General features: G+C 45.6%; 1 protein-coding gene across 25 annotated transcripts in view; it reads right to left on the minus strand.

Moving 5' to 3' along the window:
* DOCK8 (dedicator of cytokinesis 8) overlaps nucleotides 1-18,136 on the minus strand; it is a 252,223-nt gene that overhangs the window by 113,275 nt on the left and 120,812 nt on the right. For all 25 annotated transcript variants that reach the window (XR_008536987.2, XR_001720634.4, XR_010148794.1 and 22 more), the window contains 2 exons: nucleotides 17,950-18,043; nucleotides 16,091-16,253 (listed from right to left, as the gene is read on the minus strand). Coding sequence is in view for 17 of the 25 variants with exons in the window: in XM_016960514.4 (XP_016816003.3) it covers nucleotides 16,091-16,253; nucleotides 17,950-18,043 (257 nt within the window). In the remaining 8 variants the exon portion in view is untranslated. The remainder of the gene's footprint in view (nucleotides 1-16,090; nucleotides 16,254-17,949; nucleotides 18,044-18,136) is intronic.

An 18,136-nucleotide genomic window follows, 5' to 3' on the forward strand; every position in this document is an offset into this window, starting at 1 on the left:
CATTCCCCCAGTTCTAGGCTTGCTGTGGGGTTGATGTTTAGCAACATCAAACATTTCTCCTGCTGCTGCTGCATTCTCCACTTCCTTCTCCAAACTGCCACATGCTCGACGCCCACCAAACATGCATATGAATCACTTGGAGGTACTGACATGTTTAGAGAATCATTGATTAGGTAAATGCTAAATTTCTAGACAAATCCTGATTCTCACAGGGTTCTTGCTGACTTCAGGGAAAGTTCTACAAGGGAGTTGGAAACACTGGATACAGTGCAAAAATGCAGGGTTTACATGCCACGGGCTATTGCTAGAGAGCTGTCTAGGGAAGACTGTTGCCATGACATCTTTAACCAGAAAGCATCATCACCATCCTGTTGCTCTAAGTAGACAGACTTTGGACATAAAGAGGAAAACTTCCTGTTCTTCACATGTTCCCCTCCCATTCCACTTTCCCAGTCCCATTCAGTGGATATTTCCGTGCCTACTGAGTAGATGCTGTGAGCTAACACAGCCTGCTGCTCTACCTGCACAGAAGATAACTTGTCAAATGGAGCCCAGCCTTAATTCCGGGACCAGGGGAAGAAACAGTGAAGGAAGACTGCAATGTGATTAACAAAAACTAGTACCTGATTTGCCAATGGGCAGCTCTAATCACAGCTTTGTGGCATCTGAAAGAATCTGCAGACTATCTTCCAGCCTTGGTGATTGGTGAGTGAGAAAGGCACTCCCTACTGGGGCCCTTTTCCAGCCACGATTTGTGTTGAAGATGGTGACCAACTATCTGTCCTTCTGACCTGCCCAAGACCAGGGTGCCACTCTAGAAACAAGACTATAGAAAAACTGATTTCTCCAGGTCCAATCCAGTCCCCGATGATGAGATCACATCAAAACCTTCTCTCTGGAGAAAGGCGTTCCCCAGTTACCTACTTAGAGTTTAATTTCAGTCAGAGGTAGACCATACTAGGCAAATCCCGGTGGACCCCCGACCCTACCAGGACCTATCAGGAAGCTAGAGAAATTAGGGATGTCGCTGGCATCTCCTGTTGGCCATATGGTGCCACCACCCAGCTCCTACAACAAAATCCCAGTGAACTAGGCTAATTGTCAATCGGCCTCATCCCCTTCCCATGCCAATCCCAAAGAGCATTTCCTGAGTGAGCTCCAACACACGGATTTTTGTCCTGATGGGAGAAACGGTATGAATCTCTGCCACCCTCAGGAAGTTTACAAACAGGACGGGGGTCCACAGCTCTGATCCTGTGTCCATTCTTTGGCACCAGAGTTGCTGCCTGACAGGCTGACTGGTCCCCCTTCAGTAATTCCTCTTCCACATTCCTCCCCATTAAGGTTGCTATCTATGTTCCGTCCAAACAAAATTATATTGGTTTCAAAATAATGCAGGGAGAGGCACAGGTGTTATTATTCTGCTTATCCGCAAAGTGAGGACAAACCACTAATTTGATGTTTGTTCTTTACAAAAGAGGAAGCAGCCATCAATCGATTCCTTCCTCCGTGGGTTGGCTGGGTATTAAAATGAAAGAAAACCTGCCAGAAAACCAAACCCCTGCCCTTTATCTCTCCCTAGTAAGACTATCTCATTGAGGTTCTAAGAAAATTAAAGTGGCATGAACGTGTCCTGGACGGCACGTACATTGGCAGAATCTAGTTCAGCAGCCATTAAGTTAAAAGTATTGTAACCAGGAAATAAATGCAAAGGTAAAAAACACAAGAAGAGTAGCACCTCCCAGTGCTTTGGGAGGCTGAGGTAGGAAGATTGCTTGAGGCTAGGAGTTCAAGACCAGCCTGGGCAACAGAGTGAGCCCTTCTCTCTAGAAAAGATAAAATAATTAGCTGGTGTGGTGACACACAACAGTGGCCCTAGCTTCTTGGGAGGCTGAGTTGGGAGGATCACTTAAGCCCAGGAGTTTGAGGCTGCAGTGAGCTAGAATCATACCACTGCACTCCAATCTTGGAGACAGAGCAAGACCCTGTCTCTTAAAAGAAGAAAATGCAAGAAGGGCATGAGAAAACAGAACTCCAAGTTTGCGATGAGCCGAGCTTGAGGAGCACAGGGAGATTCCTGGAAAGGTGAGAACGAGGGGAGGCCATGTTTTCAACAATGGGAGTAAGGGGAAGAACACACAAGCTCGGAAGAGCTGTTGGAGGGCGGCGGAGGGAGAAAGAAGAAACAGATTACATTAAGTATAAATTAAGAATAATTTTCATGTCCCTACTCTGAGAAGCAAATTCATCCAAGTCTGAGCCAAAGAGAATGAATCAGAATTCTAAGGTTTCTGAGTTTGTCTTCTGAGAAAAATTCAGAGACTATTGTGTACATTTGTGTATATTACCTTTAAGGACATTAACTGACACTTCGAGAGAACAGAAATGTAAATCTGTTAATAGGATAACGAAACTGGTCTCTGTCCTGTGAGCTGATTGACAGAAGTTTAGAAACGCTGCTAAACTTGTCTTTCAGCCCTGATAGGAGAGAAAGCTCAGCCCATGTCACCCCTATCAAGTGAGTGGAGTGGTACAAAAGGAACGACCAGCTTGGGTTTAAAAGCTGTAACTCCAGGGAAAGGTAAGAAATAGGCTTTGAGATTTTCTTATTGCTAAATGTACAGTTATTAGCCTGGGCGTGGAGACCCCTTAGAAATCATGAAAATGAGCCATTATGTTGAGCTCCTCTAACTGTATCCTTATGAAGCCATGATATTTATATTTCCATTAATAGTTACATGAATCTCAATTTACATTTTGAAAGTTGTCAAAGAACATGAAACAAAGCAGCCAGGACTGGCACATTTTTTGAAAGTTTTAGAATCTTTCTGTTGTTTACACCAGTGGGTAAAGAAATTTCATCTTTTAACTATAAAAGACACATGACATCTGATGAATTAGCCATGGTTTTAAACAATTACCTTATTACGCTGTCAAAACACAGTCCTTTCAACTACTCACAGCTCTGTTTTATTTTGTACTGTGGGGTTTACCTGCACCTCCCACTCAGTTTCTTCCCTTGGGAAACCCTGACGCAGCATCTCATATTTTGCCTGAGTATAAGACGATCTGGAAGTATAAGACGATTCCCGACTTCTGCTGAGGGCCCAAGGGCAGCCTGTCTGAGGCCTGAAACCACAGGACATCCATTAAGGAGAGCTGTTAAAATACCTCGGCTTTAGAGATGGCCAAACACTCTCAGTGAAAGGTGGATGAATGCTGACCTTTGGGGGCATCTGTAAAGCACATGAGGAGGTCAGAACTGAGGATGAAAAAGCTACAAAATAGCATCCCCTACAACTTCCCAATCGCAGAAGAAATAAGACTAAACAGTTTCCCAAAGCTGTCCCATCAGAAGAGAACAAGCCACTTCAAAGGACTGATTTTAAATAATAATTTGTAAAACTAACAAAAGTATAGAAAACAAAGACAAAAGGCTTTTGGATTTTAGGTGCTCCCTCTAATCTAGACAAACTATTCAAGATCACGGTCAAATGCAAGCCTAACTTTGACTTAATTTCATCACCACTTCTCCATTGCTTCTGCCTGCACCAACCAGGGCAACTCATGTAGAAACAGGATGCCTCATGAAGCTTCCTGCTGAATTCTATGTAAAGGACAGTGGAAAAATGACACTCGTCACTGTTAAACCGACAGCAGGACTTTTAGGTAGGACCGTTCTATATGGGCTGTAACACCAAAGCACTGTGGACTCAAGAGTATAAAATAAGGAGAGTGATATGGAGTTGCGAACGGTGGAATCAGTGACACTAACGTACACAGCACCTCCTTACTCCTACCTGCCTCAACCATGATTCTAGGAAAATTTGGCACATTCTGTGGTTTACATAGGAGACAAAATTGGTGAATGTGTAAATATGTATAGTAAGCAACTCTCCCCAAAATGAGAAGATTTCGATCTTTAGCTACATTAAGGGATGCATCTCTTGGTCCCCCTCCTCACTACACCTTCCAAAAAAATGCCAGATGTCTAAGGTCAGGACTTACTAATGAAAGGAGGCAGAAACTGACAGGCTAGAATAAAATCCTTTGCGAAAAAATGACAACGGTGATCTCGTAGGACGCTGCAATACTTTTCAGTTTTTCCTGGTCTTGCACTTCAAGGGCAAAAAATAAAATGTGTGTCCTACTTTCATAAATCACGACTTCATATGTTTTGTAACGAAAAAGGTAGTCGTGTGTCTGAATCTAGAAAGTGAGTGAATTGTGTCCTCTAGTGGCTGAATATTATACTGGAACGGTAGCTTTGCTGTCATAACCTTAGGCAATTGGTTCCCTCCTGAATTTTTTCGTTCTTACAAATAGGAGGACTGCTGAGTTTTGGAGCAAGGCATTAGGAATGTGGGGATTGTGTTCCTGATTTATTATCGAGACCAAGTTGCAACTAGCACCAGAAATTCACTTTGTCTTTGTCTCCATTCCTTGGCTAATTCAAATGACTAGATTTTGCCTGGGCTGCCACTGCCCTTCCTAAGTAAATGGTTTGTTTATAAAAGCTTCTGTTCCATAAGCAACTGCTTGCTAAGCCTAGTAAAACCAAGGACTGGGCTTCCGGATCATCTTATACTTAGGACAGAGTTTTTTGTTTTTGTTTTTTGAAAGAGTCTCACTCTGTTGCCCAGGCTGGAGGGCAGTGGCATGATCACGGCTCACTGTAGCCTCGACCTTCCTGGCTCAAGCGATCCTCCTGCCTCAGCCTCACAAGTAACTGGGACTGCAGGTGTGGACCCCCACCCCTGGCTAATTTTGTTGTTGTTGTTGTAGAGACAGGGTCTCGCTATGTTGCCTAGGCTGGTCTTGAACTCCTGGGCTCAATGGATCCTCCCGCCTCGGCATCCCAAAGTGCTGGGATTGCAGGTGTGAGCCGCTGTGCCCGGTATGGAGCATTGGACAACTCCATATAGTAGAGGAACTCATTAAGGGTTGGTGGAAGCTTCCCTTCCAGGAGAAGGAGGGGGAAGCTTTGATTTTGAACAAAAGAGAGTGTCAGACCACCAGTGCCCCATCCCAGACCACCTGAATGGGAGTCTTCAGGGTGGGGCTGGACACTTACTCTGATGCACAACCACCCTTCCTTCACCTAGCACTGAGAAGATCCACTCTGAATACAGAGCTAACTGGGCTTAAACTGGGAACCTATTTCCTTGGATGAAATAAAGTCCCTTTCAAGGATACTCCCCATGTCCTGCCCCCCTTCCTAACCACTTCGTTTGGAGTTATTTCTGGTTCATTTCTTTCCTTAGAAGTTCTAGTCACTAAATCATAACTCGCAGACATTCCTTCCGGTCAGGTCCTGCATGCATGCTATGCCATTCCTTTTCCCCCGCAGAAGAGAAGGTGGGTAGCACTCCTTAAGACTCCACTGCGATATGGGAGCACATCCCCGTTAGGCCAGATCAGACTTCTGGTCTGAGAACATTCAGCTGAATAGGAGGAGTCCTGAAAACAGCTAATTATCCATCAGAGAAATCATGTTCCAACTGATATACTTGTTCTCAGCAAGCACAGTCCTCCACAGCAAGTCTGATAATTGGATAAACAAGACCTCAGAGGCTCTCGGGGGCTGAAGTGAGAGATGAAAACGTACTTTATGTGGCTCTCTTTACTGTAATCACCAGTTAAAGGGACGGCAGGGAGCTCAACAGCTCATTACAACCTCATTGCCTGTGATCTCCGCACATACCCCTCTGGCGGCCGCAGGATAGGATGCCCTTGAAGACCTTGCTGGGCCTTGGCCTCAGCGCATGCTGTTTTCATTCTGCCCCCACCAGAAAGCAGCTGGTGTCTCTAGTACCAGCTGTTGGGTCACATGGAAAATAAGCCAGGAGTTGGTGCAAATGTGTTCCTAGGCAAACCACTAGCATTTTCTTAATCTGGACACAGAGCAAGGAATGCCAAGCTTGGATTTGGATAATCCTTTTCATCAGCTCAGTTTTTCCAGCTGTTCTGCTCTGCTTTCAGAATTGCTGTCCTTCTGCCCGTGATTTCTCAGAGTGTCCTGCCTGGCTCTGGTTCAGAGGACCCTGCTCTAGCTCCATGCCTCCAACCCACACAGGCTGCACATGGCACTGCAGAGGGCCCAGGCCGCTGGTTTGGGAGCCCCTGGTCATTCCTGGGATGAGCACTTCTGGCTCTAGAAGTTGGTCTCTATCGTTAGAGCAAGCATTTACTTTGTGAATGCCCAACCCTCACGGACCCACGGGGATACTTCTGGGAGCACTACCCAGTTCTACCAGAAGCCATCTACAGCTGTTCCTTAAAGAAACTTGAATGAGGGAGAGACACGGGGCAGCACGCACACATTACCGCAATTACTTTTGCACCAACCTAATACACTAGAATGCAACTCGAATGGTGCCCCGCACAGGACACCCGAAGGGGCAGGGCAAAGAAAAGAGGCAGTGAAGAGGTGGGAGGAAGGTGAGGCTGGGGACTGGAAGGCAATGCCAGCCTATCCCAAGCCAACTTTACCTGAGGCACTATGGCAGCTGCTCCTTTAAGAGAGGTAAAGATAACTGGAGTTCAACTCAGGTAATATTCAGCTGAAACCCTCATCAATACCAAAATCCTAAAATGTGGGACTCTGGTTACCACTGGCACTGAAGGCCAGAAAACATCTGCTATTAGAACCAGGTAATAGTTCCCTCCACCCAGGGGGGCTCTGCAGTTTATGTTAAGGGCACATTAATTTGAAATCCCAAACCCGGCTTTCTCAGTGTAAGCATTTATTGTTTGGCCCGACAGAGGTATTATCTACAAGCTCCAGGTAGACCAACTTTTTATAAGTCAAGCCATATTTCAAATTCATGAGGTGAATCCTCTATAAACGAAGAAATATTCCTGAATTTATCTGCCCCACAAATCTTCATTTTCAGTTATTTCATTTCCTTAAGGGATACAGCTATGACCAGGATTATTGATTGGCATGGAAATAGCAACATCAACAGTGAGAGTTACCTGACAGACTCTGGGAATGAGAAGAAATCTGGATTTCTTCAATTAAGAAATAGGAACTGCTGTCCCTGCCAAGATAATACCTTTTTTTTGAGACAGAGTTTTTTTGCTCTGTTGCCCAGGCTGCAGTACAATGGCAGGATCTCAGCTCACTGCAACCTCTGCCTCCTGGGTTCAAGTGATTCTCCCGCCTCAGCCTCCTGAGTAGCTGGGATTACAGGCACCCACCACCACGCCCAGGTACTTTTTGTATTTTTAGTAGAGACAAGGGGTCACCGTGTTGGCCAGGCTGGTCTCGAACTCTTGACCTCACTCAGGTGATTCACCTGCCTTGACCTCCGAAAGTGCTAGGATTATAGGTGTGAGCCACCACACCCGGCCCAAAATGATAATACTCTTGGGAGTGATAAGACTAATCCATACCTGTTATCAATACCATAGCAAATGAGTTTAGAGATCGTTGCTTGAAAAGAGACTTTTATTTTGGGGGCCAGTATAGAAAAGCCACAAGGTCCAGGTTTTTTGAGATATGGGGAGATGGCAAGGAACAAAAAGAGAGGAAAATGGACAGAAATGAAAAGGTGAGGTCACCCAAGGCAAACTTAGTCAGCTTGCCAATTTTACCTGGGGTTCAGACCTCACTCAATTCTTTCCATTTCCATGTCGTGGATGGGGGGAGGTGCAGGAAAGGGGACACTCATCTGGGACTGGGTAACTGTCAAGCCCAATCTAATCAAAACCACTCTACAGCACACAAGGACTGGAGAAGAAAACTAAAAATTTAGAACAAGAGATTTAGACAAGATGCTTCCTAAATTCTGTGAAATTTTCATGAAGTAAGATTCCGAACCAAGTTCATTATCTCTCTCTTTCCTTAAATAGACTATAAAATATGGTGGCCTGAGAGCCACAGAGAAGAACTGTGAGCCAAGAGAAGGGGCCACAACCAAACTGGAGAGAAATCTCTTCTGTCATTCCCCAAGACCTGGTTTCTAACAGGGTGGCCTTGGCATTTCTAACGGGGTGTCCTTGGCACTTCTCCAGTGCCCAGTACAGCTCAAGAAGATTAACTCTGTATTTGCGGGTCTGTTTCTCATGATGACAAGTTGGGTCCATTGTGATCCGTCCAGACTTGTCCTCTTTGCCCTCCTACGCCCTCCTACATTTCTGGATCCTTCGGTGCACTAATGCACTCTAAGTCCCACTGTGATGTAATTAAGGGATAATGTTTGCAGGAAGGAGTACAGAACATTGTAAATGCCACCTGTGGGTGATTAAATGTTGAGGGCAAGTTGAATAACTACAGAATTCATTGGATGCAAGTCTCTTCCAATGCCACAAGCATTTTTTCCCGATTATAGGATAAAGTTTCTAAAAAGATACAAAGCATCCATAAGCAAACATTTTCATGCCGTCATCTTCCTCTAAGGAATAGAGAATCGAAACTACTGCATGCTGAGAATGCTTATCTCCTCTAGGAGGGAGACGTGGGGACTAAGTTTAGATGTAAGGAATGAGGATTGAAAATGCAGAGCTGCTCCAGGAAGGATTAAATGGGGAAATAAGTGTGTACCTCCTGAATACTGTAAAGAGTGTGCACCTCCTGAGTACTGTAAAGAGTGTGTACCTCCTGAGTACTGTAAAGAGTGTGTACCTCCTGAATACTGTAAAGAGTGTGTACCTCCTGAGTACTGTAAAGAGTGTGTACCTCCGGAATACCGTAAAGAGTGTGTACCTCCTGAATACCGTAAAGAGTGTGTACCTCCTGAGTACCGTAAAGAGTGTGTACCTCCTGAGTACCGTAAAGAGTGTGTACCTCCTGAGTACTGTAAAGAGTGTGTACCTCCTGAGTACTGTAAAGAGTGTGCACCTCCTGAGTACTGTAAAGAGTGTGCACCTCCTGAGTACTGTAAAGAGTGTGTACCTCCTGAGTACTGTAAAGAGTGTGCACCTCCTGAGTACTGTAAAGAGTGTGCACCTCCTGAGTACTGTAAAGAGTGTGCACCTCCTGAGTACTGTAAAGAGTGTGCACCTCCTGAGTACTGTAAAGAGTGTGCACCTCCTGAGTACTGTAAAGAGTGTGCACCTCCTGAGTACTGTAAAGAGTGTGCACCTCCTGAGTACTGTAAAGAGTGTGCACCTCCTGAGTACGGTAAAGAGTGTGCACCTCCTGAGTACGGTAAAGAGTGTGCACCTCCTGAGTACGGTAAAGAGTGTGCACCTCCTGAGTACCGTAAAGAGTGTGCACCTCCTGAGTACCGTAAAGAGTGTGCACCTCCTGAGTACCGTAAAGAGTGTGCACCTCCTGAGTACCGTAAAGAGTGTGCACCTCCTGAGTACCGTAAAGAGTGTGCACCTCCTGAGTACCGTAAAGAGTGTGCACCTCCTGAGTACCGTAAAGAGTGTGCACCTCCTGAGTACCGTAAAGAGTGTGCACCTCCTGAGTACCGTAAAGAGTGTGCACCTCCTGAGTACCGTAAAGAGTGTGCACCTCCTGAGTACCGTAAAGAGTGTGCACCTCCTGAGTACCGTAAAGAGTGTGCACCTCCTGAGTACCGTAAAGAGTGTGCACCTCCTGAGTACCGTAAAGAGTGTGCACCTCCTGAGTACCGTAAAGAGTGTGCACCTCCTGAGTACCGTAAAGAGTGTGCACCTCCTGAGTACCGTAAAGAGTGTGCACCTCCTGAGTACCGTAAAGAGTGTGCACCTCCTGAGTACCGTAAAGAGTGTGCACCTCCTGAGTACCGTAAAGAGTGTGCACCTCCTGAGTACCGTAAAGAGTGTGCACCTCCTGAGTACCGTAAAGAGTGTGCACCTCCTGAGTACCGTAAAGAGTGTGCACCTCCTGAGTACCGTAAAGAGTGTGCACCTCCTGAGTACCGTAAAGAGTGTGCACCTCCTGAGTACCGTAAAGAGTGTGCACCTCCTGAGTACCGTAAAGAGTGTGCACCTCCTGAGTACCGTAAAGAGTGTGCACCTCCTGAGTACCGTAAAGAGTGTGCACCTCCTGAGTACCGTAAAGAGTGTGCACCTCCTGAGTACCGTAAAGAGTGTGCACCTCCTGAGTACCGTAAAGAGTGTGCACCTCCTGAGTACCGTAAAGAGTGTGCACCTCCTGAGTACCGTAAAGAGTGTGCACCTCCTGAGTACCGTAAAGAGTGTGCACCTCCTGAGTACCGTAAAGAGTGTGCACCTCCTGAGTACCGTAAAGAGTGTGCACCTCCTGAGTACCGTAAAGAGTGTGCACCTCCTGAGTACCGTAAAGAGTGTGCACCTCCTGAGTACCGTAAAGAGTGTGCACCTCCTGAGTACCGTAAAGAGTGTGCACCTCCTGAGTACCGTAAAGAGTGTGCACCTCCTGAGTACCGTAAAGAGTGTGCACCTCCTGAGTACCGTAAAGAGTGTGCACCTCCTGAGTACCGTAAAGAGTGTGCACCTCCTGAGTACCGTAAAGAGTGTGCACCTCCTGAGTACCGTAAAGAGTGTGCACCTCCTGAGTACCGTAAAGAGTGTGCACCTCCTGAGTACCGTAAAGAGTGTGCACCTCCTGAGTACCGTAAAGAGTGTGCACCTCCTGAGTACCGTAAAGAGTGTGCACCTCCTGAGTACCGTAAAGAGTGTGCACCTCCTGAGTACCGTAAAGAGTGTGCACCTCCTGAGTACCGTAAAGAGTGTGCACCTCCTGAGTACCGTAAAGAGTGTGCACCTCCTGAGTACCGTAAAGAGTGTGCACCTCCTGAGTACCGTAAAGAGTGTGCACCTCCTGAGTACCGTAAAGAGTGTGCACCTCCTGAGTACCGTAAAGAGTGTGCACCTCCTGAGTACCGTAAAGAGTGTGCACCTCCTGAGTACCGTAAAGAGTGTGCACCTCCTGAGTACCGTAAAGAGTGTGCACCTCCTGAGTACCGTAAAGAGTGTGCACCTCCTGAGTACCGTAAAGAGTGTGCACCTCCTGAGTACCGTAAAGAGTGTGCACCTCCTGAGTACCGTAAAGAGTGTGCACCTCCTGAGTACCGTAAAGAGTGTGCACCTCCTGAGTACCGTAAAGAGTGTGCACCTCCTGAGTACCGTAAAGAGTGTGCACCTCCTGAGTACCGTAAAGAGTGTGCACCTCCTGAGTACCGTAAAGAGTGTGCACCTCCTGAGTACCGTAAAGAGTGTGCACCTCCTGAGTACCGTAAAGAGTGTGCACCTCCTGAGTACCGTAAAGAGTGTGCACCTCCTGAGTACCGTAAAGAGTGTGCACCTCCTGAGTACCGTAAAGAGTGTGCACCTCCTGAGTACCGTAAAGAGTGTGCACCTCCTGAGTACCGTAAAGAGTGTGCACCTCCTGAGTACCGTAAAGAGTGTGCACCTCCTGAGTACCGTAAAGAGTGTGCACCTCCTGAGTACCGTAAAGAGTGTGCACCTCCTGAGTACCGTAAAGAGTGTGCACCTCCTGAGTACCGTAAAGAGTGTGCACCTCCTGAGTACCGTAAAGAGTGTGCACCTCCTGAGTACCGTAAAGAGTGTGCACCTCCTGAGTACCGTAAAGAGTGTGCACCTCCTGAGTACCGTAAAGAGTGTGCACCTCCTGAGTACCGTAAAGAGTGTGCACCTCCTGAGTACCGTAAAGAGTGTGCACCTCCTGAGTACCGTAAAGAGTGTGCACCTCCTGAGTACCGTAAAGAGTGTGCACCTCCTGAGTACCGTAAAGAGTGTGCACCTCCTGAGTACCGTAAAGAGTGTGCACCTCCTGAGTACCGTAAAGAGTGTGCACCTCCTGAGTACCGTAAAGAGTGTGCACCTCCTGAGTACCGTAAAGAGTGTGCACCTCCTGAGTACCGTAAAGAGTGTGCACCTCCTGAGTACCGTAAAGAGTGTGCACCTCCTGAGTACCGTAAAGAGTGTGCACCTCCTGAGTACCGTAAAGAGTGTGCACCTCCTGAGTACCGTAAAGAGTGTGCACCTCCTGAGTACCGTAAAGAGTGTGCACCTCCTGAGTACCGTAAAGAGTGTGCACCTCCTGAGTACCGTAAAGAGTGTGCACCTCCTGAGTACCGTAAAGAGTGTGCACCTCCTGAGTACCGTAAAGAGTGTGCACCTCCTGAGTACCGTAAAGAGTGTGCACCTCCTGAGTACCGTAAAGAGTGTGCACCTCCTGAGTACCGTAAAGAGTGTGCACCTCCTGAGTACCGTAAAGAGTGTGCACCTCCTGAGTACCGTAAAGAGTGTGCACCTCCTGAGTACCGTAAAGAGTGTGCACCTCCTGAGTACCGTAAAGAGTGTGCACCTCCTGAGTACCGTAAAGAGTGTGCACCTCCTGAGTACCGTAAAGAGTGTGCACCTCCTGAGTACCGTAAAGAGTGTGCACCTCCTGAGTACCGTAAAGAGTGTGCACCTCCTGAGTACCGTAAAGAGTGTGCACCTCCTGAGTACCGTAAAGAGTGTGCACCTCCTGAGTACCGTAAAGAGTGTGTACCTCCTGAGTACCGTAAAGAGTGTGTACCTCCTGAGTACCGTAAAGAGTGTGTACCTCCTGAGTACCGTAAAGAGTGTGTACCTCCTGAGTACCGTAAAGAGTGTGTACCTCCTGAGTACCGTAAAGAGTGTGTACCTCCTGAGTACCGTAAAGAGTGTGTACCCTCCTGAGTACCGTAAAGAGTGTGTACCTCCTGAGTACCGTAAAGAGTGTGTACCTCCTGAGTACCGTAAAGAGTGTACACCTGCTGAGTACCGTAAAGAGTGTACCTCCTGAGTACCGTAAAGAGTGTACACCTGCTGAGTACCGTAAAGAGTGTGTACCTGCTGAGTACCGTAAAGAGTGTGTACCTGCTGAGTACCGTAAAGAGTGTGTACCTCCTGAGTACCGTAAAGAGTGTGTACCTGCTGAGTACCGTAAAGAGTGTGTACCTGCTGAGTACCGTAAAGAGTGTGTACCTCCTGAGTACCGTAAAGAGTGTGTACCTCCTGAGTACCGTAAAGAGTGTGTACCTCCTGAGTACCGTAAAGAGTGTGTACCTCCTGAGTACCGTAAAGAGTGTGTACACCTCCTGAGTACCGTAAAGAGTGTGTACCTCCTGAGTACCGTAAAGAGTGTGTACCTCCTGAGTACCGTAAAGAGTGTACACCTCCTGAGTACCGTAAAGAGTGTGTACCTCCTGAGTACCGTAAAGAGTGTACACCTCCTGAGTACCGTAAAGAGTGTGTACCTCCTGAGTACCGTAAAGAGTGTGCACCTCCTGAGTACCGTAAAGAGTGTGCACCTCCTGAGTACCGTAAAGAGTGTGCACCTCCTGAGTACTGTAAAGAGTGTGCACCTCCTGAGTACTGTAAAGAGTGTGCACCTCCTGAATACTGTAAAGAGTGTGCACCTCCTGAGTACTGTAAAGAGTGTGCACCTCCTGAATACTGTAAAGAGTGTGCACCTCCTGAATACTGTAAAGAGTGTGCACCTCCTGAATACTGTAAAGAGTGTGTACCTCCTGAATACTGTAAAGAGTGTGTACCTCCTGAATACTGTAAAGAGTGTGTACCTCCTGAATACTGTAAAGAGTGTGTACCTCCTGAATACTGTAAAGAGTGTGTACCTCCTGAATACTGTAAAGAGTGTGTACCTCCTGAATACTGTAAAGAGTGTGTACCTCCTGAATACTGTAAAGAGTGTGTACCTCCTGAATACTGTAAAGAGTGTGTACCTCCTGAATACTGTAAAGAGTGTGTACCTCCTGAGTACTGTAAAGAGTGTGTACCTCCTGAGTACTGTAAAGAGTGTGTACCTCCTGAGTACTGTAAAGAGTGTGTACCTCCTGAGTACTGTAAAGAGTGTGTACCTCCTGAGTACTGTAAAGAGTGTGTACCTCCTGAGTACTGTAAAGAGTGTGTACCTCCTGAGTACTGTAAAGAGTGTGTACCTCCTGAGTACTGTAAAGAGTGTGTACCTCCTGAGTACTGTAAAGAGTGTGTACCTCCTGAGTACTGTAAAGAGTGTGTACCTCCTGAGTACTGTAAAGAGTGTGTACCTCCTGAGTACTGTAAAGAGTGTGTACCTCCTGAGTACTGTAAAGAGTGTGTACCTCCTGAGTACTGTAAAGAGTGTGTACCTCCTGAATACTGTAAAGAGTGTGTACCTCCTGAATACTGTAAAGAGTGTGTACCTCCTGAGTACTGTAAAGAGTGTGTACCTCCTGAGTACTGTAAAGAGTGTGTACCTCCTGAGTACTGTAAAGAGTGTGTACCTCCTGAGTACTGTAAAGAGTGTGTACCTCCTGAGTACTGTAAAGAGTGTGTACCTCCTGAGTACTGTAAAGAGTGTGTACCTCCTGAATACTGTAAAGAGTGTGTACCTCCTGAGTACTGTAAAGAGTGTGTACCTCCTGAGTACTGTAAAGAGTGTGTACCTCCTGAGTACTGTAAAGAGTGTGTACCTCCTGAATACTGTAAAGAGTGTGTACCTCCTGAATACTGTAAAGAGTGTGTACCTCCTGAATACTGTAAAGAGTGTGTACCTCCTGAATACTGTAAAGAGTGTGTACCTCCTGAATACTGTAAAGAGTGTGTACCTCCTGAATACTGTAAAGAGTGTGTACCTCCTGAATACTGTAAAGAGTGTGTACCTCCTGAATACTGTATAGAAGAACTCTCTATTCCTAACCGTGTGAATAGCTGTTTGTATTTCTCAGACAGCGACAGAATATCAGGCATTAGATTCTCATAAGGAGCGCACAACCTAGATGCCTCATATATGCAGTTCGCAATAGGATTCATACTCCCATGAGAATCTAATGTCACTGCTGATCTGACAGGAGGAGGAGCCCAGGTGGTAATGCAAGCAATGGGGAGTGGCTGTAAATGAAGCTTCACTCACCCGCTGCTCACCTCCTGCCGTGCAGCCTGGTTCCTAACAGGCCAAGGACCGGTAATGGTCTATGGCCCGGGGGTTGGGGACCCCTGACCTCGAGTGTGAAGTCATTTGCGTACATTTTAAATGAATATGAAGATAATGCCATTGAGTGTTCACAGATATGTGTGTAAGTGTGTGTAAAAGGAGAAAAAATAGGACATACATAATTTCATGATGATAAAAGTCTAGGAGGTGAGGTAAAAGTCTGTGACTGGAGACTGGGGATAAAAGAAGACTTCAACTGAATCGACTGTATTTCTTTTATATAAAAACACAGAAAACAACGTCATTTCTGGATGGCGCGGAAGAGATGATTTTTATAGACGGCATCCTTTTCTGCATTAAAGGAAACAGTCTCAAAATAAAGAAGTGCATGAGCATTAATGCCTTTGGCAGATGTGTGTGGACAAGCACTCCTTCCAGACCCCATGGAATAGGTCAGGTGCCACCATAAGTGATTCAGAAACCAAGGCAGCCCAACCTGTTAGGCCTTTAGTGTCTAGCTCCATCCTCTCCAATATAGTAGACACATACAGTTACTTGACTTTAAATTAAAATTAATTAAAATCAATTTTTCAGTTCCTCCATTGCAATGGCCACATTTCACATGCTGAACAGCTACATGTGATTAGTGGCTATTGTACTGGTGGCACAGCAGATTTTTTTTTTAATCTCTGGAAAACATATGTCCACTATAATCCTAAACTACAATTACATCTGAAGTAACCCTTTCTTGTTAAAGAGAATTAGGTAAACTATGTTTAGAAAGAGATTTGGCAATCACCTACGGTTACATAAATATCACATTTCATTTCCCTGAAACTTAGGAAGTAGGAAGACAGGTCGAAGGATGAGAAAACGTTATTCAAATAAAACTCAGAATGTGAGCTCAATGGTTTTCCAAGAACCTGCTTTTCTTTTTTTCTTTTTTTCTGAGACAGAGTCTGGTTCTGTCTCCCAGGCTGGAGTGCAGTGGTGCAATCTTGGCTCACTGCAACCTCTGCCTCCTGGGTTCAAGCGATTCTCCTGCCTCAGCCTGCCAAGTTGCTGGGATTACAGGCATGCACCATCATGCCCAGCTAAATTTTGTATATGCTGTAGAGACAGGGTTTTGCCATGTTGCCCAGGCTGGTCTCAAACTCCTGAGCTCAAGCAATCCTCCTGCCTCGGCCTCCCAAAGTTCTGGGATTATGGTGTGAGCCACCACGCCCAGCCCCAGCCTGTGTTTCTTACCTGTACACAGTGTGAGGGACATATACTTCTCGTGTTGGAAATTCCAAAATCTCTTTGTGCGGGCGTGTCCGGTTTTCAGGAAAGGGTTTCACGGGCAGCATTTCAGGAGTCAGACAGCAATTGATGATCTCTGGAGCTGTAGAAATCTCCAGTCTGAGCAAGCCTAAAGAGAGAAAATAGGAATGTTCTAGTAAAGAAACTGTCATGTTATGAGGGAATCAAGAAAGATTGTTGCACTGTGTTTCTTTCATGAAAATAAGAACAAACTATAGTACTATAAAAAAGTTTTGGAGCTAATTTCCTACAGCTCGAGAAAAGTGTGTCATGATAACTTTCGAAATTTAGCCTCTATAAAATAAAAAGCAAGAAATTGTAAAATGAGAAGGAATGGATTAGAGGATTTTTAAAGTTCTTTCCTGAATTACCACAGTATAATTTTACATTGTTAAGTAACTTCCCTGCATTGCTAGCAGTAAAAATTGGGAGTTTTAAAACTGTCTTCCAGCCGGATGTGGTGGCCCACGCCTGTAATCTGAGCACTCTGGGAGGCCGAGGCAGGTGGATCACGAGGTCAAGAGATCGAGACCATCCTGGCCAACATGGTGAAACCCTGTCTCTACTAAAAATACAAAAAATAAGCTGGGCGTGGTGGCAGGCACCTGTAGTCCCAGCTACTCAGGAGGCTAAGGCAGGAGAATCACTTGAACCTGGAAGGCAGAGGTTGCAGTGAGCTGAGATTGTGCCACTGCACTCCAGCCTGGTGACAGAGCAAGACTCCATCTCAAAAAAACAAAAACAAACACAAACTGGCTTCCCTGGACCTGAGGATGCTACAGAAGTACCTCCAGGGCTGCCGAGTGAGGATAAGGAAGATGCCTTTGCCTTCTACCAAAGCATCTGACATTTACTTTTTTTTTTTTTTTTTTTTTTGGGAAATCGAGGATTTTGAAAATTTTTATTCAATATTAACAATAAATGCATTATTTCTTTAACAAACTATATGACTATACATGTACACATATGACAATACATGTACACAAATGTAACACACAGAGATAAATCTCTTTCAATTAAGAGGGTTAAAATTATAAGCCCTGATTCCATTTTATTTTATTTACTTTTTTTCTTTTTTATTGATCATTCTTGGGTGTTTCTCGCAGAGGGGGACCTGGCAGGGCCACAGGACAACAGTGGAGGGAAGGTCAGCAGATAAACAAGTGAACAAAGTTCTCTGGTTTTCCTAGGCAGAGGACCCTGCAGCCCTCCGCAGTGTTTGTGTCCCTGGGTACTTGAGATTAAGGAGCGGTGATGACTCCCAACGAACATGCTGCCTTCAAGCATCTGTCCAACAAAGCACATCTTGCACCGCCCTTAATCCATTCAACCCTGAGTGGATACAGCACATGTTTCAGAGAGCACAGGGTTGGGGGTAAGGTCACAGATCAACAGGATCCCAAGGCAGAAGAATTTTTCTTAGTACAGAACAAAATGAAAAGTCTCCCATGTCTACCTCTTTCTACACAGACACGGCAACCATCCGATTTCTCTACTTTTTTAATACTAAGTATAATATTTTATTTGATTAAAGGGGCTCCTCTGTTTAAACAATTATCTCATTATCTGAGAAACCAGATCTAAAACACAAAGTTTGTTTACTAAATCAATCCTTTAAGAAAATTAAAAAAACATTAATAGGTTTGCCAAAAACGTAAAACAATTCAGATTCTTAACCCCTAACACAAAATCTCACATTTCACTTGGCAAACATGATTTTATAAATTCTGGCATTAGACAAAGACTGTGTCTAAGGAGAAGCAGTTTTGGCACAGCTGAAGAGGATAAAGATAAGTCATTCACACCTGGAATTGACTTGACTCGTCTCTGTAAGGATGATGATCTTTTGTAGTCAGCTAAAAACTTGAATAAGTCTTCATCACTAAGGCGATCTCCTTCCTGCCAAGAGAAAAGTCAGAGTTAATGGAGATGCACCTTTGACTCTTGGGTTGGGGACAAACGATTTCTGGGAAGATTTTTACCTTTAAGTTT

The sequence above is a fragment of the Pan troglodytes genome, chromosome 11, assembly GCF_028858775.2.
Source record: "Pan troglodytes isolate AG18354 chromosome 11, NHGRI_mPanTro3-v2.0_pri, whole genome shotgun sequence".
Taxonomy (NCBI): domain Eukaryota; kingdom Metazoa; phylum Chordata; class Mammalia; order Primates; family Hominidae; genus Pan; species Pan troglodytes.